This window comes from Panthera onca, chromosome C1 (genome assembly GCF_046562875.1).
Source record: "Panthera onca isolate mPanOnc1 chromosome C1, mPanOnc1 haplotype 2, whole genome shotgun sequence".
NCBI lineage: Eukaryota > Metazoa > Chordata > Mammalia > Carnivora > Felidae > Panthera > Panthera onca.
Window position 1 is genome coordinate 51076594 of NC_138346.1, and position 20438 is coordinate 51097031.

A 20438-nucleotide genomic window follows, 5' to 3' on the forward strand; every position below is an offset into this window, starting at 1 on the left:
GAGCGTGGAAATGCGACTCCACTTGATCTCAGCTTAGGACTCCCACACTGGGATCAAGCGCAGCGGGCGCGGGGGGCCGGGACTGGGGCAGGAGCCCAGTCCGAAGCGGCAGCGGCAGCGGCGAGGCCGGGCGGGGCGGGCGAAGGACCCCAGGGCGCAGTTCCCCGTCCGGCCTCGCGGGGGCGCCGGCGCGGCCGATCAGGTGACCGAGCGCTCGTCCTGGGCTGCGGAAAGCGGCCTCGTTCTCAGCCGCCGGAGACGCCGCCGCCGCCGCCACACCTAGTGGAGGAGCCGGGGAAGGCGGCTCGGTGGGGGCTGGGGCGGAGAGCGCCGGGGGTGGGGACGGAAGGGCGGCGGGCGGAAGGCAGGAGGCTGCCGGGACGCGGGCTCCTACGGGGGAAGGGACCCCCGAGGCGTCTGCCGCGGTTCGCTCAGTTACCGGCGCGGGATTGGGGCGCAAGGGTCATGGGCGCTCTCCCCTGAGACGGAGGTCGCGGGCGGTGGGGGAGGAGGCCCGACAGAGGTTGCGGCGGAGGCCGCGGGCCGGTGACTGGGTGCGAGGCGGCCGGCGGCGGCACCACCACCAGCACCACCATGTCGCGCTCCGTGCTGCAGCCCAGTCAGCAGAAGCTGGCGGAGAAGCTCACCATCCTCAACGACCGGGGCGTCGGTATGCTGACTCGCCTCTACAACATCAAAAAGGTGCGCACGGGCCGGCGAGACCGCGGCGGGGGCAGCGGGCGGGCAGAGGAAGGACGCACGGCCGGGGAAAACCGGGGATGGGGGCAGCGGGCGGCGCCCGAGGCAAAAATCACGGCAGTGCCGCGTCAGGCCGGGCCCGGGGTCGCCGAGAAGCGCCGCGGCCTATTGCGGAGTCCCGGCGCCTCCCCCGGTGGCGGGCGGGCCGGCCGGAGGCAGAGAGAAGCCATTTCCCAGCTCCCAGCAGCGGGATCCGGCCGGGCCGGCGCGGGGCCCGGGGCGCCGCTGCCGCCCCCTCCTCGGCGCCCCCGCCCCCGGAGCGGGGTCTACAGGAAAGGGAGGGCAGAGGGTGGGCGAGATTGGGGGAGGGGGGAGGAGATAGGAAAACTTGGGTGTTCATAACTGAGGTTGAATGGTAGGAATCTGTCGGAGGTGGTAGCAATTTTGTCTCAGTTTTTTGGTGTGTAAGTGTGTGGATGTGGGAAGGGAATGGCTAATCGGGATGAACCCCGCATCTCCTCCACTTGCCACTTTATTTTGGATTGCTAAATTACAGTCGTTTGAGAGCATGTTGACAATTTGGAATTATTTCATTTTGAAGGTAGAGAGGAGGGGAAAGTGAGGGTGGAACCAATTTTCTTCTGAAATACTTCTGGGCTGTGAGTCACGAGAACAGGAATAACAACCTTCCATCCCTCTTTACTCCTCCTCTTAGTTTTTGCAACCATGTCTGTCTAATAGCACCGAAACACCATTTCTTAAAGTTCGGTGTCGGTACAATTAGAACTGTAAATATGTTGCTATTACTGCTGGTTTATAACATGTAAGGAAAATTTGTGTAGTTGTAACTAAAAGGCCCATCGACAGTCTTTAAATGGCCTCAGTAGAATAAGAAATGGAAGGCTGAGTTGGAGTTAAGAGAAATAGATGTAAAGATAGGACAAATATTGTATTAATTTATCTTGAGAGAAAACAGACCAAAATCGTTTTCCTTTTAAGGCAAGGTTAGTAAGTTTCAAAGGACGTGGTGAAGAGCAAATTAAAGAGATTTTTGGGCACACTCTACCATTTTTTGAGTTTGCAGTGTGTATTTGATGTCATGTTTTCATAGTTATTTTTGTTGGCATTTTAACTATATCATGAACATTCCTTGTAGCTTGACCATAGCAACATAATTATAATGTGTGTAAATTAGGGCTGCTGAAGAAATATTTTTTTGAAATCCATATCATGGAGTTCAAAGTTTTAAAACTGGTTTATTCCAACAATTTGATATAGATGTTGTAATTCTAAAGGAGAAGACTATGCTAGCTTAATAGTGATAAATTTTTTATAAGGATGGCTTGTGTTCCTGTTGCTCACCTGAATGCAAGGATTGATTTGCCTCTAAACTCAGTAAAATCTGGAGAGGGCAACTGCAACATGTCTATTCAGTTTGTTACATCTTCTGTGGCAGGAGCTCAGCGTCATCACAAAGAAGGCCTCTGCATTTACCAAAGAGCTTTGGTTATACATTTATGGTAGATGGAAACAACTTAATTTTAGATAGTACTACTTACAGGTTGTATTGACTTGAACTTTTCTTGTGATATTATGCTCCTTAACAAACTTTCAAATTAGTTCCTATATGAACTTTGTCTAAAAAAACAAGCAAGGCAAACGGTACTAAAAATTACTAGACCTGTGGTATTGTGGTTAAAGGAAATGGTTACGATGGTTTTCAGAAAAGGAAGTGAGAGTAACATCAAAAGTGATTTGGGTATTTGGGCAAAATACCTTTTTAAGCATGCATTTAGACATTTTTATGGTATAAACACAACCAAACTTTACCTATTCTACCTTCATAAATTGCACAAAATTAAAACAAACTTGAAGCATTTGAACTCCTGTTATTTCAGTTCACTGCCTTAAAAGCTTGTTTTTTTCACTTCCTGTTTTGAGAAGCTTCAGGTTCTTATATTACTGAGCTATTGAAATTTAAAATGATTTGAACGTGATTATTCCATCCAATTGTCAAATATTTGAGTTATTGTTGTATTTCAGCACTTAACGCATATTTAGAGTTTATTGAGAAATATTTTGCCTATCTTGCCTTACGTTCCCTCTGGGCACGGACGGTGTTAACTCGTTTTTGAATTACTGGTACTTAGGGCCTTACCTGGTCCAGAGTTTTCCATTAAGTCTTGTTGAAATGGATAATACATATATATATATGTGCATATATATTGGTGCACATATGTACAATGTATATATTTAACATATATGGCATGTTAAAAATATATATACGCGTTTAACATATATGACATATATAACATATGAGTGTGTGTATAATCTTGCTCTAGTTTTAATAATAGCTTTTGGTTTGCTCTCCTTGTGCAATTTTGCATACAAATGCATCAGATAGCTTTTGCATCTTTTAGCCTATAGAGTTGTCTATAAGACTGGCATATCTTCCTGGCTGGCTAGGGATTGAAACATTTGTTCAAAAATCTTGCCAAAAAAAGTGAGTAAGATTGGTTCACCATGTGTTTATAAGGTTCATGCTGTCTGCATTTTTATGACTGTATAAGCTACATCTTTTTAATCCCAATCTCTTACAGTTCTCAAAAAAACCTTCCACTGCATAATACATGTGTACCAATCAGTTATCACATTTTTATTAATGCGTGCATGCATTAGATTGTCTATCAGATCTGATTCCTGTTTCAGTTGGAAGTCTACATGGAAATATTTTAGTGAGCATACACAATGAAAATACTTAAAGTGACCTGAGTAAAATAACTTCATAAGTTACTGTAATAAAAAATAATATACTGGGGTGCCTGGGTGGGTCAGTTGATGAAGCATCTGACTCTTGATCTCAGCTCAGTCTTGATCTCAGGTTCCTGAGTTCAGGCCTTGCATTGGGCTCCATGCTGGGCATGAAGCCTACTTAAAAAAATCTATTATCTATATATGTATATACAGATGTATATATATGTATATATATTATATATATACACACACTTTAATGCTTATTACAGGAATATAATGTGGTTATTGAAGATGCCTTTTTATTATTATTTATTATTTTTATTTATTAGAACGCTAGTGGGGGAGAGGGGCAGAGGGACAGAGAGAGAATCCCAAGCAGGCTCCATGACCAGTGTGGAGCACGACATGGGGCTTGATCCCAAGACCCTGGGATCATCACCTGAGCCCAAGTCAAGTGTTGGATCCTCAACCAACTGATCCACCCATTGGTGCCCGTTTTACTTTTTTTTAAAAGAAAATTGATCAGTTGAAAAAATTTTGAGATCTTAATATGTGCAGGTTATGGAAATTTTAAGGAACTTGTAGACTAATCACATCCTTATGTGAGGACAGAAGGAGGAGTCGCCTGGGTAGCTCAGTCGGTTAAGTGTCTGACTCTAAATTTCCACTCAGGCCATGATCTCATGGTTTTGAGTTCGAGCCCAGCTTTAGGCTCTGTGCTGGCAGTACGAGCCTGCTTGCTTGGGTTTTTTTCTTGCCGTCTCTGTGCCCCTACCTTGCTTGAGGGCGTGCATCGTCTCAAAATAAACATTTAAAAAAAAAAAAAAAAAAAAAAAGGAAAGAACAGGTGAAGGAGGAGTTTAGGAAAAGACATGAAGGTGGTAGGTAGTTTTATGTTTACATTTATTTGTGTCTTAATTCCTTAAAAATTCTGTTTTTTGTTGAAAAATATGTCTTTTTCCAGACCTGGTAATGCTACTTACCTTCGTGTTGATTTTTAACATTTTCCAGTCTACTTTTATATCTGACTGTGGTGTGGTACTGGAAGTACAGTAGTGGGCCAGGGCTTAGGAGACCTGCATTCCAGTCTTCAATCTGTCACTGAGCGTTTTGTAACATCGGAGATATCTTGACTTCCCTGAGCTTTATTTTTTCTCATCTGTAAAACAGACGAAAATTAACTGTAAAAGGAATGTTAAAGTCCATTCTAGCTCTCATTATCTTATCTTTATAATGTTTACAGTGGCCCATTTTAAAGAGTAACTGAGCTCAGTTTAGTTTCCATAATGCAGAGATAATGCCTGCTCTGCCTACTTCACAGGATTGTTTGTGAAGATAAAAGATAATAACAGTGTTAAAATAGTTTAAAACTTTCATGAATGTAAGTGTTTATTTAGGAGTCTCAGCAGCTTTTTGGGGGGCAACGTTTGTTTTTTTCTGAAATTTTGCTGCTGTTAGCAAACACATTCCCAAATACCAAAACATTTTTGCTGAGTTGAGCAAATATTTCTATTTTGTTTTTTCAAAGTCTCCTTTTTTTTTTTTTTCCTACCGATCACTAATATGAACGATAACTCTTTACTAGAAAGGTCTCAGTTAATATTTGTGTGATTTTTCTAGTTACATCATTGCCTTAATTCTAAATGACGGAAAAGAAGAAAAGACCCACCCAACTATTGCAGACTTTTTTTTTGAATGGTGTGTGTTTGCAGATTTCAATGTATTTTCACTTGTTTAAAAAAAATTTTTTTTATTAGAGACTCTCTTTTTTTTTTCATAGTCTTCTCCCCATGATTTTGGATACATTTATTTTATGAGGAAAAAATGAATAGGAGTATAAAGAAATTGAAAGTCCTTAGCTGGTACCTGCTTATTTAATGGAGGAAAAAAAAAAAAGATGCATGTGAAGGAGGGGTGTAGTGCAAGGTAAAGGGAGGGGAACCAGCTTTAGTTTTCTCTTTCAGTGTTCTCTTTTCATTTAGGGTATTATTTTCTCCATTCATCAATCAGGAGCAGAAACATGCTCCAAAGATTGGTTTGTGGCAAGTTCTGGAGTAGTAAGTGTTGTTAGTATGAGATTCCCCCTCCCCCCCCCCCAGGGGGTTTCATGAGAGCCTTAAGTATGTTAAGAAGGAAACATCTCTCCATAAACCCGAATTAAATAATATATATTATTTATTTAAACAGATCCTATTATGTCTATTTGTAAGTTTATTTTTTAATGAATGCTGCTTGTAAAAATGAGGATTTGATAATTTTTTTCTTGTTATATTGGATGGTAGGCCGAGGAAATAAGATCACTGAAAAATACTTAGGAAAAATTATTTTTATTTTTTAATTTTATTTTGTTTTTTTATATTTTATTTATTTTGTGAGAGACAGCACGAGCTAGGTAGGGGCAGAGAGAGAGGGGGACATAGGAGCCAAATCCGGCTCCGTGCCCATAGCAGTGAGCCTGATGTGGGGGCTCAAACTTACGAACTGTGAGATCATGACCTGAGCGAACTCGGATGCTCAACCAACTGAGCGACCCAGGGACCCCATTTTTATTTTTTTTAAGTAGCAATGATAGATTATCCTTTGTGGACTTGTTAAGTAACTTAAATATTAAGCATTTTTTAATGATTACAAAAGGAATACATTTATTGTATTCCTGTTTATTGTTAGAAATTCAAACATAACAGAATTGTGTCACTTCAGAAATTTCTCTGCTTACCCATTTCCTACTTTTAAAAATAAACCTTGTATACTTACATGCTTTTCTGTGCAAATGCTAACATATGTGCATGCATATTTTATTACCTTTTGATTAAATTAGATTCTTTACAAAAATAAAAATGAAGCATCATGGATGCAGTTTACATATAAATGAAATTAGGGTCCTTAATCTATTGCTTGTATACTTTGTAAGAAAAATTTAAAGGAATGAACATAGCTACTAGCTAGCTATGTCCAATATGTTAAAAATGAGGAGGCTCAGGTGAAAAACTGTCAGTGTCAGAAGTAATTGTCCTTCTTGACTAGGATGATTGAAAATCTGATCCATGTTATTGTTTGATAATATCCTAGGAATGTTCACATCAGTTAAATTCCAACAGTAAGTTTGGGTCAGCTCCAGTAGTTATACACTTTATATGTTACTAGAATTAAATAGTTTCATCTCTTTATTGTCCAAAAAAAAATGTGTAATGAAATTACTGCTAGCTGCCATTGTATGCTGTTTATATTTTTTTCTTTGTCTTTAGTTCTGTGATGTACATACTTATTTCTGGATAAAGGAGTTGAATTTGGAGAGGTTAAGTAATCTGTCCAATTTTTTTTTAGTGTATTAATTTTTTTTTTTTTAATAATCTCTATACCCAATGTGGGACTCAAACTCATGACCCCCAGATCAAGAGTTGCATGTTCTTCTGACTGAGCCAGCTGGAATTCAGATTGACACCTTTTTTGTTGACCACTAAGTATGGGCTCTTCATTTAATTATTTTGCCATTAGGTTTACAGTCATTGATATTTTTTTGGTAGATAGAATTAGATTTTTAACACAGTAACCTTAAAGAAATATGTAATTCTGTTATAGTTTTTGTCTTTACTGTAGATTGCATTTGTATGAACTTTGTATGGATTTGTATGAAAATTGAGATCATACTATCAGTGTACCAGAGTGATTATTATTGGAGACTTCCGTTTAGCTTTGTCATGTGTTAAAATGAGCAGTGATTTAGAACTAGGAAATTTATTTATGTATGTAAGTATGTATGTATATTTTTGAGAAAGTAAGAGACAGCCTGTTGAGCACAAGAGGGACAGAGAGAGAGGGAGACACAGAATTTGAAGCAGGCTCTAGGCTCTGAGCTGTCAACACAGAGCCCAATGTGGCACTTGAACTCATGAACCACGAGGTCGTGACTTGAGCTGAAGTCAGAAGCTTAACTGACTGAGCCACCCAGGTGCCCCTAGAATTAGGAACTTTAAAATTCAATTCAAATTTTTTTGGGAAACATATTTTGTATTTACTTTTCATGTTCCGTGCAGTTTTTCTTTGTGATTATTTCTAAAATTTAGTCCCTGACCTATTAAAATATACAAACTGAAAGAACTAATCATATAAACAATACTAAAGAAACAGGAACTTGCTTAAATTGGGGGAAGAGTATTTATAAAGCAGAAAGGAAAGTGTAAACTAAAAGATACAATGAAGTAGCATTTATGTTTCCTAATTTTAAGGACACATGGAATCATTTCCTAACTCGATACTCTGTTCCAAATTAAATGGAATTTTAAATGTACTTTTTTCATTTTACATGAAGTCAAATGGTAACATTTTCACATTGAAAGTTCCATAACATGAAATATAAGAAGTGCAGTAAAGAAAGCCCCACCAGCAGGTACCAGGGTGGCTCAGTCAGTTAAGTGTCTGACTTTTATTTCAGCTCAGGTTCATGATCTCATGGTTTGTGAGTTCGAGCCCCGTATTGGGCTCTGTGCTGACAGTGCGGAGCCTGCTTGGGATTTTCTCTGTCTCTTCTTTCTCTGCCCCTCCAACATGCACATGTGTTCTCTCTCTCTCTCTCTCAAAATAAATAAACTTTAAAAAAAAGAAAGTCTAACCAATAAGTTTGTTTCTGTCTTGGGCAAAAATTAGTAATTAGTAAACTAGTAGTACTCTTCTGTGTTTTGTTGTTGTTGTTGGCTGTTTTTACTGTTGCCTTTATCAGTAAATGTAGTAAAATCTTTTTAGTTTTAATGCTGTAGGAATTTGCAGTACCATAATTAGACTTTGGTAAATTTTTTACTTTTGGTAAATTGTGATGAGACAATCTCCTAGTTAATTATTTCTTCAAATAGTGTTACAGTGTAGTGTTTTAGTTAAATAAGTTAACAAACTTCATAAGTTCTTGAATTGCTAATTTGTAAGTAGGGTTGTACGTGTGCCAATTTTAAAGGTATCTCCTGTTTTAAGTAAAAGCCTATATTGGAAAATACTTTTTTATTGCATAGATACTTGATAGTATCTAAAACTACATTTTAAAAAAGTATTTTATATGGGGCGCCTGGGTGGCTCAGTCGGTTGAGCGTCCGACTTCAGCTCAGGTCACGATCTCGCGGTCCGTGAGTTCGAGCCCCGCGTCAGGCTCTGGGCTGATGGCTCAGAGCCTGGAGCCTGTTTCAGATTCTGTGTCTCCCTCTCTCTCTGTCCCTCCCCCGTTCATGCTCTGTCTCTCTCTGTCTCAAAAATAAATAAATTAAAAAAAAATTTTTTTTTAAGGTATTTTATAAATCTTACGAACTGTTGTTTTAGTCCCAAATTTTTAGGGTTTCCATTTGTTTACTCTTCATTTGTTGAATGTCTTCCTTCATAGACACTGGTAAATTAATATACAGTCTCCAATGTCAAGAAGTTCATATTTTAGTAGGTATGAGAGATTTACAGAGATCTAACTGAAATGTATTATGTAAGTGTGATTATGGGAATCTTCAGAAGAGCGTTGAGGATTCCATTCTGAGGAAGAAGAGATAATGACTTTTGTGCTTGGTTTTGAAGTAGGAATAGAAGCTTCAGGTAGGCAATGTCAAGGAGTAGTCAGTCATTATTTAAGGTTCCAAAACTTCTGTTCAGGAGAATATATAAAGATATAAAACATATAAGGTTATAAAATACCTTAGTAATGTCTAATGTCCTTCTTGCTGGCATACAGCTTCTAAACTTGTCTATCATTTTCCATAGTTGTAGTATATTCTGTAGCTTGAGAGAACTAGATTCTAGATAAAGCTCTGGTACTATTTTTTTTTTTTAATTTTTTAATGTTTATTTGTGCGAGAGACAGAGACGGAGTGCGACTGGGGGACAGGCAGAGAGAGAGGGAGACAAAATCTGAAGCAGGCTCCAGGCTCCAAACCTTATAAGGTTAATCAGCACAGAGCCTGATGCGGGGATCGAACCCACAAACCGCGAGATCATGACCTGAGCTGAAGTTGGACGCTTACCTGACTGAGCCACCCAGGTGCCCTTCTATTTTGTTTTTTAAACTTTGGGCAAGTTATTTAACCTTTCTGGGTTATAATAGTTTCTTTATTTATAAGCTTCGAAGACTAGTGGTTCTTAGCCAGGGATACATAATATAATCATTTTAAAGGGTTTTTAAAAATACATGTGTATCTTGACACAAACTACTGAGAAGAAAAAGCCCCTGAAGTGATTCTGATGTTAAGAGCCACTAAGATAAGTAAAATATGTTTTTAATACCTCTGATTTCTTTCTCAGGAAGTTGTTCGCTGTAGTGATTTAATTTTGTTTTCTGTGGTATAATTAAATTTCTGGAATGCTAGTAGACTGCATGTAGACTTTCTACCAGCAAAATCATCTACTTAGTATTTGTTCTCAGCTTCTGTTATGCTTCAAGGTACACTTTTTATTTTCTATGCCATGTTAATCTTCTTGATTCTAACTCTTGAAATCTTAAATAGATATGCCGTTTCTCCTACATCTGTGGAATACTCTTTTTATTTTTTATTTTTAAGTAATCTCTACAACCAACGTGGGGCTTGAACTCGCAACTCTGAGATCAAGAGTTGCATGCTTCACCACCTGAGCCAGCCAGGCACCCCTGTGGGATACTCTTTAGTTAACCTTATAAGGTTGAGAATTCAATGAGTTAATTAGTATTAAGTGCTAGTGCAGTGCCTGGCAAAAGAGTAAGAAATAAATAAGTTTTGGCTATTGTTATCAAACCTATTCCTGGGCCTTGAAACAAAGTGGACCTTTAATAAGTGTTTATTTTTTTTCCCCTGTTAAATCCATCTCAAGACAACTTCTGGAAATATTTCTTAATTATCCTTTTTAACTACCTGACATTATAGTTTTATATCTACTTACTGCTAATACAGAGTAAGTATTTATATGTATTTCAGAAATGTGTTCTTCAGTAGTCCTTTAAAGAGTAGCTTCTCTAAAACAGTAAAAATATGATCATATATAATGCTTTTAAAAAAACTATGGAGCACCTTTGTTTTATAAATGGAGATGTTTTTCTGTATTGCAAGCTGAAAAATGTTTAAGAGCAACAGTGACATAGACCTCTTCTTTTGAATTGAGTAGTAATTAGTAATGCATTTGAATCATTAAAATTTTTTAAATGTTTCTTTTTGAGAGAGAGAGAGTGAGCAAGTGGGAGAGGGGTAGAGAGAGAGGGAGGCAGAAGTTCTGAAGCAAGCTCCATGCTGACAGCAGAGAGCCTCATGTGGGGCTCAAACCCAGAAACCATGAGATCATTACCTCGAGCCAATGTTGGACAGTTAACTGTGCCACCCAACTGCCCCTATATCATTAAAATTTTTAATTAATTTTGAATTATATAAGACATTGAAATATTTCTTAAGTTTGTGATTTTTCCCAGAACTAGTGCTTAGAAAACAATAAGCATAATTTATATACCTTTAAGGTGGATGTTATTAGCTGTAAATAACAGGTAGTTATTGATAAATTTACATTAATTAAAAAATTTTATTTATTTTTTTATTAAAAATTTTTTTTTAATGTTTATTTATTTTTGAGACAGAGGGAGACAGAGTGCGAGTTGGGGAGGGGCAGAGAGAGAGGGAGACACAGAATCCGAAACAGGCCCTAGGCTCCGAGCTGTCAGCACAGCGCCCGAAGTGTGGCTCGAACTCATGGACTGCGAGATGATGACCTGAGCCGAAGTCGGATGCTCAACCGACTGAGCCACCCAGGCGCCCCTAAAAAACTTTTTTTAATGTTTGTTTATTTTTGAGAGACAGAGCATGAGTTGGGGGGGAGGCGCACATAGAGACAGGGTGACACAGGATCCAAAGCAGTCTCCAGGCCCTGCTGCCAGCAGGATGCTGCTGGATGCGGGGCTCAAACTCACAAATCGTGAGATCATGACCTGAACTGAAGTTGGATGCTCAATCGACTTGAGTCACTCAGGTGCCCCAATTTATATTAATATTAAAGAAAGCATTTCTAATAATTCCAGTTAACTTTCCTGTGAAGCTTCTTAATCTAAATTTTAGCAGTGAATTGCTTTTTTTTTTTTTTCACTTCCCAAGGGGAAGTTCAAAGCAGTTTGGTTTGCCAAAATGTAGGTGATATGGACAAGAAAACAAAATAATTGGAAAATTAACCACTAATATGAGAATTTAAGGCTTGTTTTGCTTCTGACAGATTTTCCAGTACCTATTGAAAAATTTCATTGTATTATTTTCATTATTTCTAAAATAAATAAAAGAAGGCTAGGTAAGTTGCTTTACTAGTCCATGATTTTAGGTGATGTTCATTCTTCTTCTAGGCTTTAATGTCAGTTAATTTCCTTGGAGACTCGGGAGAATCTTGGTCCTGTTATGCTTTTAATTGTGCAAAACCTTTAAAAACTCTTGACTTTTTTTATTGAGAAAAAATTAAATTCCTGTTTCTATATAAATTGGTAACATTTTGCATTTTTCTGTTCTTCCCTTACATATTCAGATGGGGCTGGTTTCTTTCCTGTACTCTCACAAATAGTATTCTCACTCTGATCTCTGGGATTTCATTCATTTTATTTTTAAGATTTTTTTTTTTAATGTTTTATTTTTGAGAGAGAGCATGAGCGGGGGAGGGGCAGAGAATCTGAAGCAGCTCTAGGCTCTGAGCTGTCAGCACAGAGCTCAACATGGGGCTTAAACCCATAGACCATGAGATCATGACTTGAGCTGAAGTCAGATGCTTAACCAACTGAGCCACCCAGGCACCCCTGTTCATGTTTTTTAATTAAATTATTGAATTTATTTTATTTTTTTAAAAAGTTCATTTATTTTGAGAGAGAGAGGGGCAGAGGGGCAGAGAGAGAGGGAGAGAGAGAATCCTAAGCAGGCTCAGCACTGTCGGCACAGAGCCCCACTCCACGCTCCATCTCTCATGATTCTGGCTCAGGTCTTGATTTCATGGTTTGTGAAATTGAGCAAGGGGCTCTGGGTGGATAGCAAGAAGCCGGCTTGGGATTCTCTTTCTCTCTGCTCCTCCCTGACTTGTACTTTCCCTGTCTCTCCTAAAATTAATAAACGTTACCAGTCGGACACTTAACCAGGTGAGCCAGCCAGGTGCCTGTAAGTTACTATATTTAAAAAATTGGTTTGTTCTATAGTTTTTTGGCAAAGGAATGTGTTTTACTGCTGACTTAGATAGACTAGGACTTAAAAAATAAAACTGATCGAACTAAGCAGGTTTTTCCTTTGATAGTAATTACTCCAGTGAAAGTTTTGAGCAGCTGAGGTAGTGAAAGAATGGGGCATGTTTTTTTACTTTTTGTGTTTTTTAAAATTTTTTTTAATTAAGCATTTTTAGTGCTTTGGAATCTTTGGGTCCTCAACAGCTAATAGTTGTAAAACCTTAATTTTTCTGAAGCTCCTTTCCTCTCCGTTGAGTGATGGGTTAGACACTTTCTAAAGTATAGATGTTTTACACACAACAGGTGCCCAGTAAATGTTCTCTTTATTCCCTACCCTTGTTGTTGTTTTCTTTTTTCTTTTAAAAAAACTTTTTAATGTTTATTCATATTTGAGAGAAAGACAGAGTGTGAGTGGGGGAGGGGGCAGAGAGAGAGAGAGAGAGGGAGACATAGAATTTGAAGCAGGCTTCAGGCTTTGAGCTGTTAGCACGGAGCCCGATGTGGGGCTTGAACTCACAAATTGCAAGAACATGACCTGAGCCAAAGTCATATGCTTAACTGACTGAGCCACCCAGGCGCCCCTGTTTTCTGCTTTCTTGATTGTCGCATAATCTCTTATGAATAGAGGACTATTTCTATCTATATTTGATTTTTTTAACATGATAAGTTCTTGAAAAAACATGTAGCACTAATCACGTAAAATTAATCTGTGTTATGTAATCTTATGTTGTGACAGCCTAAGGAAGGGACTTGGAAGGGGTTTTGGTGGTAGATTGGCAGAAATATTTGTTTTAAGGTTTACTTTAAAATCACATAAAGTTTGGTCTTGAGGTTTCCAGTGAAAGATGTTTACTTTTTGGCATGAGTAAAATATTATATGGTTTTCTAAAACATCTTTGTTCTTTATTTTTGGTAATAAATATTATATTTGTATTTTGTGAAAAAAATGAACTTGGAGATGTCGATTGAAATACTGACCTAGAATTGGTTACATAGAAAATCTTAACTTTGATAATTGGGAACTCACTATAAATATTGATGTGTTTTGGGAAGTTTTATTTTAAAAAATAGAAGATGATTATTTAGAACTTAATTATTAAGTGCTTATGTACCAGGCACTGGAATAAGCACTTTATTTGCAGTTTGTCTTTTAAAAATCTGTACAATCTATCCTGTTAAGTAGGTAGTATTAGTACCCTTCATTTGTGGATTATAGAACTGAAGTTCAGAGATTAAACAACTTGCCAGGAAGTCATATGGGCTGTGCTCTTTGACTCAGAGACAGATTTCTTGGTTATTATATTTAAGTATTCCCTTTAACACTAGTGCAATTTTATCTGTCACATTGTATAGTCATAACTTAAATAAAATATAAAAAAAAAATTCAAAAAACCTAAGGGGCACCTGGGTGACTCAGTTGGTTGAGCATCCGACTTTGGGTCAGGTCATCATCTCGCAATTTGTGAGTTCGATCCCCGCATCGGGCTCTGTGCTGACAGCTCGGTGCCTGGAGCTCCCTTTGGATTCTGTGTCTCCTTCTCTCTCTGCCCCTCCCCCACTTGTGCTCTGTCTCTCTCTATCAAAAATAAATATTTAAAAAAATTTATATAGTCATAACCTTGTTGAATTTAAAGATAGGTAGAATATTCATAGAAAATAAAATTTCAATTGTGAGAACTGGAAGTTTAAGTATATAAATATTTAAATTTGCTTTAGATCTTCTGGAATTTTAAATTACAGTATTTTATGCATTATGAAAGCATGGTAAGTCAAGATAAACAAGATTTTGGAGAGGGGTTTTTTTTTTTTTAAATTCTGTGGTTCAGATATAGTGTCCTTTTTTCTCTAGTGAAGTAGCTCTTTTAGCCAATTAAGCAAAAAAAAAAAAAAAAAAATTTTTTTTCAGTAGGGCTATAAGTTCAGTTATTTAGATGCAATTTTGCCCTGTACTCACCTTTTCCTTCTTTCTTTTTCTTTTTTGGTGTGTGTGGCATGGTAGAAGTATTCAAAAGTTTTATTCAAAAGTTTAATTTAATTGGTAATTTGTTAAATCTTTTGATTCAGTCTTTATGGTAAGCCTTTTTGATATGTATTACTGTAAAATGTGTTAATAACTAAGTACAGTAGTATATGTCATTTTCTTAAATGTGCCACTTCAAAGGATGATACTTTTGAGAGTGAAAGATTAATTTTGTGTAATATTGTAGTTGTAGGATGAGGTAGAGTTTCATAGGTACCAACTGCAGACAGTGTTTTTGAAATACAGGTTGTTATTTTATGATATCTTTGTCCTGCATATCCTGAAAATGAAATGTGCTGAGTTAGGGTAGGGAAGAAGAAGATTAATTTTTATAAACTGAGACAGCTGGTTACTTGGAATTTTGCTATACTGTTTTGGTATAGTAGGAAATCCCCCTCCCCCCCCCTCTTTTTTAATGTTTATTTATTTTGAGAAAGAGCAGGCAAGCAGGGGAGGAGCAGAGAGAGAATCCCAAGCAGGCTTCATGCTGTCAGCACAGAGCCTGATGTGGGACTTGAACCTTAGGAATCACGAGATCATGACTTCAGCAGAAGTCCGTCGCTTAACCAACTGAGCCATCCAGGCGCCCAAGTAGGAAATCCTTTTTTAAAAAATCTTCATTTTTGAGAGAGAGAGAGAGAGAGAGAGTGAATGGGGGAGGGAGACAGAGGATCTGAAGCAGTCTCCGTGCTGACAGCAGAGAGCCCAATGCAGGGCTCGAACTTATGAACCGTGAGATCATGACCTGAGCCAAAGTCAGATGCTTAACTGACTGAGCCATCTAGGCACCCCAGTAGGAAATCCTTTTTAACTGAATTAAGTACGGCTTTTTGTTAGATGTATTTATTTACTTAGATGTTAGCTTTTAGTCAGGTCATTGTTTTTTTCTTGTACTTTTTTTTTCTTTGCTTGAGTTTTCCTTACACAGTGTCTCTGTTGGTATTTAAATAAATCAAGCAGGTTGATTTCAGAAAAAATAAAATAAGGTCTAGTACTTTTGTATAGTACCTATGAACCCTGTATTTTTTATTGGCATTTCTGAGTGCTCGTGGTATGCTAACTATCTGTAAATTGCATGCATGCACACACACATACACACACAGATATTCATGTAATGGGGCTAAAGACCTTATAGGGTAAATTGTATTTATTATCAACTTATGTAACAGATGGAAAAACTGAGGCATAGAGGAGTAAAATCACTTGCTTATGGTTATGCAGCTAGGAAGTGATGGAGCTAGGATTTGAATATCTTGGAAATCATGTTCTTAACTATTAGGTTAAACTGTAAAAGTGCAACAAATTTGGTAGATGTAGGGCAAATGAAGGAAATATGTGATTAGAAGAGGGAATTGTAGTCATTATTTCTAGTTCCATATACTATGATAAATACTGTTTTGCAATTACTATTCATGAGACTTTTACTTGAGTAATTATAATTATTGTAGCTGTTATTGACAACAATGAGCATTTTTAGAGCATTTTAGAGCACTTATGTGTCAGTCCTTCAGCTAAATATTGTACACAGTTTATCTCTTTTATAATCCTCATAATGAATGTATGAGGTAAGTACTAACTTCCTCATTTAAACATGAAGAAACTGAGACTAGGAGATATTTTGTAATATATTCAAGTCCTGTGGATTGTAAGTGGTGAAGATTAAAACCCAGTAAGTTTTAGAGTCTGTGTTCTGTCTCCCGCTATCGTATGTTTAGCTATGGCTCATTGAGCAGGGTGGAAATAGGGAAATCAATTCCAAGGAAAGATTATACAACCATTTATTTTTCCATTGAAATGAAATTCCATTCTTTTAGTTTTTAGAGAGAGAAGGAAGAGTTCCTCTTATATGTACATGCTCACCTGAGCACGTATATATGTGAGCATACATATATGTTAGTTTTCAGATACTTGATTAAATTCTTATACAGTAGAATTTGTGCTCATGGGAAATGGGTATAGTAGTCTATCGTATTTTTGTTATTAGATAGTCACTAATATTGTTAGAATGGATAGTTAAATTTTTAAATATTAGAATATGGAGGATAAAACATTTCATTGAAAAACTGAATGTAATAAAAAAATAAACTGAATGTAATTTGGAATCACTTTAGGATTCTGCACCACCTCAGGCAATATTTAGGAAACTTGATTTTCATTGTATCATTGGTGTAAGGAAATGCTAATCTAGGTATTTCTGTTTGGACAGAATTTTAGTATGTGGTTCTTAGTTATTATTATATAGCATAATATTTTTGGGGAGGTGGACTAATTAGCAAATTAGTTTATGTGCAATAAATGATGGTCTACTCTGAAGAAAAGTCAGATATATTTTAGTATTTATGATGTTGAAACAGAATTTGCATAGTTGCCTTGTGTCAATCTCGTGAAGGATTATGAAGTTCTAAATTTCTTAAATTAATTTTGCTTTATCTACTTACGTTTGAGAATTAAGAGCATTCTTAATGCATTCCTATTTCCATTTGGAAAATACAGGAATGTTTGCATTGATTTTTATACTTTGACTTGGAAGGGAGTTAGGTGATTTTTGAAAAATAGTTTCAATTTGGGCTGAAGTGCAAAAGTCATCCAATAACAATTTACTTTTATTCTTGGCTACCGTTTCTTTTTAAGGTATGTAAAATTTCACTGACGGTTTTGCTCCTGTTTTTATAGTTGCATGTAGTCTTCGTTTTTCCTTCTAGTATTATTTTAAGTTGATTTAGAAAGAGCACCAAGAAACTGACATGGTTGTACACTTACACAGTAGTATTTAAATATATATGAATAGTGTAAACTCTATAAAATCTATTGTATACTAAACTCGCTACTTAGAATACCTTTAAAATTGTAGCACCATATAGTTCTAATCTTGTTTTGTTATTCATAGTCTGCGGTGCATAAGTTCTCTACTGAAACGTATGTCATAGTTTGACAATCATTGTTTACACGTAATTTTCTCTCTTTTTATTACAATGCTTCCCCAGCAAGGACAAGTTTGGAAGGTTTGCAAAGCTTTTCACCTTCCCTTTGCCCGCTTGCCCGCTTTCAGATCAGTTTCATGTTTCATAACTTCTCTTTCTGCAATTCACAACATAGCCATAGTAAAAGATGAAAAAAAAAAAAACATTAAATTGCAATATGATATTTCCTCACACATAGTAGAGAGATAAAACTTTTCAAAGGACACATTAAAAAAAATGCAATGAGAAGTTAAATAGCAATGTTATAGTTTAATTCCCTAAGAAATAACATCTCACTAGCAAGCAGTTAGTTAAATGTCGCATAACGAACCACTGAATAGTACTGATTATATTCTGTATTGCTAATAGTTCAGATAAAAAGTTCTTTCTAATGCTTACATTTGTATAATGCTTTACAGTTTACTACAGAGAATGCTATATGGCTGATGTGGTCAAAATGTAAACATTCCCATTTATTCTGTGCTTATGAGATCTAGAACAGATACAGATTCATTGTTTGACGTGCTGCCGGTATGATGGAAAAATACTGTTGTAACTCAGGTGTTCAGAGGAACAGGTTACACACTTGAGTACTATAAAGACAATTTAGCAGCTTCCAGTTCTTTTGAACTAGGGCTCTTGTATTAAAATGTTTAAAATGAATGAGGAAAACATTTTGGAAAAGACATTTAAACATAAGCTTTTATTTTATAACACTTAGAAAGAAACATTTCCAGTACTCTTCTGAATATTTAATTTTGTAATAATTTATTAGCTTCAGATGAATACAATTCTACCTCAAACCAAGACTTTTTTTTTTCTTTTTCTTTTTTTCTTTAGGTTTGAGCTTTTTTCTTCACTGCTGTTCTGCGCTAACTGCTTTGAAACTTTCCATGCATTTTTTTTCAGTAGAAGAACATCTCTGTACTGTCTCCCATTGCATATTTCAGCTGTGACAATCCCTGCACTTTGCCTATTCATTTTATCACCTGCTCACCAAAAACAATAAATATCTCTAATTTCTGATTACAGATTTGCTATTAGTTGGTTTTAGAACAAGGATGCATTTCACTTTTTTATTACTGTTGTTTTATAGGCATGTGGAGATCCCAAGGCAAAACCATCCTACCTTATTGACAAAAATCTGGAATCTGCTGTGAAATTCATAGTCAGAAAGTTCCCTGCCGTAGAAACTCGCAACAACAATGTAAGTCATAGAAATTTTTGTGCTACTTGATTTTAACCATCAGTAGGGAAAGTAATGGTTAGATTAATACTTGAAATAGTTCTTATTTGTCTAACTCTTTATATTTTGGTATACCAATTATGTACATTGATGAATGACTTTTAGAGACACAGACACTATTCTTATCTTTAAAACTGGGAAAAATGACTGAAGTATGTCACCGTTTTATCATACAAAACATAAGATGTTAATTTCTTACATACTTCTTCACTTTCAAGTTGCAACAGAAAGTAAGGTAATAGATATGTTTATGTTCCAGATATTTGCATGACTAGTTGGGGAGTTTTTCCTAATAATCATACACTATTTTGAAATTAGTAAGTGTCATAGAGCTTATATTGTTTTTAGTAATTAGCTATGTTTAGTTATAAAATATATGTTTCTTTAATATTTTTATGTTTGAGAAAACTTTCTGAAAAATAATATAACTAGGTGATGTTGTAGGATCTTTATTTTTCCATATTACTTTCTTCAGATGGGGTAGTTTTTCTTAGTATATCAAAATATAATCATATTCAGAGTTTACATAATCCCGATATGTTTACATAATCCTTTGGTAGTTCTTTATAATAATTTCTATAAAAACGAATTTTAGAAAACTAGAGCTAATTTTTATTTTACCATGTTCTTTCCATATAAATTTTGTTGTTGGAATCTTTCTACATGTCTTCTCTTTTTAAATATTTTTCTTTGGTAGTCTTGTGTTACAATCTTTGCTCTCTTTTTCTTTATGTACAAACTTTGTATGGAAATTTCCTCTTACATATGGTCTTCCTACTTTTGAGAAACTGTTTAAAAAACTTTGTCATCCTTTAGTTTCCTTAAATCCTGTATTTTTATTGAAGATTCATATTTAACTTACTGATATCACCTTTACTTAAAAATATTTTAATGTAGAGGGAAAATACCAGTCAGAAGTAATAAAGTCTGGTTAAAGTCTCTGTTTCTTCTTGTGAGTACAGGTTAATAGAGGTCTTTCTTTGTTTCATAGAATATGTTTTGTAATTGGTATATTAAGGTATGACAACTAGTTCCTGATTACAAATGGGTGATTCAAAGTACACACTTTTTAAGAACAGTATTATTTGTGTGGAGACTCTTTTTAGTTATTGACATTAATTAGCTGACTTATCTGAGAAATAATATACTCAGAATGAGAGAGGGTTTATGAGAATCGTTTTACATTTAGTTTCATATACGCTTCTGTTTCTCCTGGCTTATAAAATCTCTGTGATATGAGCTCTTCAGAGAATCATTTAAGTTTAATTTGTGTGTGTGTGTGTGTGTGTGTGTGTGTGTGTGTGTGTGTGTAAATGTCCATGTGAGAATAAGCATAGTTCCTAAATATGAGGTCTTTTCTTAGAAAATTAGCAAGATCTGATTAAATACAGTTTTCATAACAGTAACATATTTTGTTAAAGAGTAAATTAAGAGTCTTTGCTCCTTGATTTGTGGGGTAAACTTTATAATAATGCTGCTGTTTCTTGTTTTTTCTAAATTTGTACTTCCCTTCTCAACTTTTGCAGCACAAAGTTGTTTTTTTTAAGTAATAGCTTTATTAAGGTACAATTCACATATATACAATTTACTCATTTA

At 36.4% G+C, this 20438-nt stretch overlaps 1 protein-coding gene across 4 annotated transcripts in view; it reads left to right on the forward strand.

Moving 5' to 3' along the window:
• The first annotated feature begins 340 nt into the window (after positions 1-340).
• Positions 341-20438, forward strand: part of NCKAP1 (NCK associated protein 1) — a 108779-nt gene continuing 88681 nt past the window's right edge. For 2 of the 4 annotated variants that reach the window (XM_078451119.1, XM_078451120.1), the window contains exons 1-3: positions 341-702; positions 17621-17638; positions 18693-18803. In XM_078451119.1, the coding sequence (XP_078307245.1) occupies positions 595-702; positions 17621-17638; positions 18693-18803 (237 nt within the window). In that variant the 5' untranslated portion in view covers positions 341-594. The remainder of the gene's footprint in view (positions 703-17620; positions 17639-18692; positions 18804-20438) is intronic. The other 2 variants (XM_078451123.2, XM_078451122.1) reach the window with 2 other exon arrangements.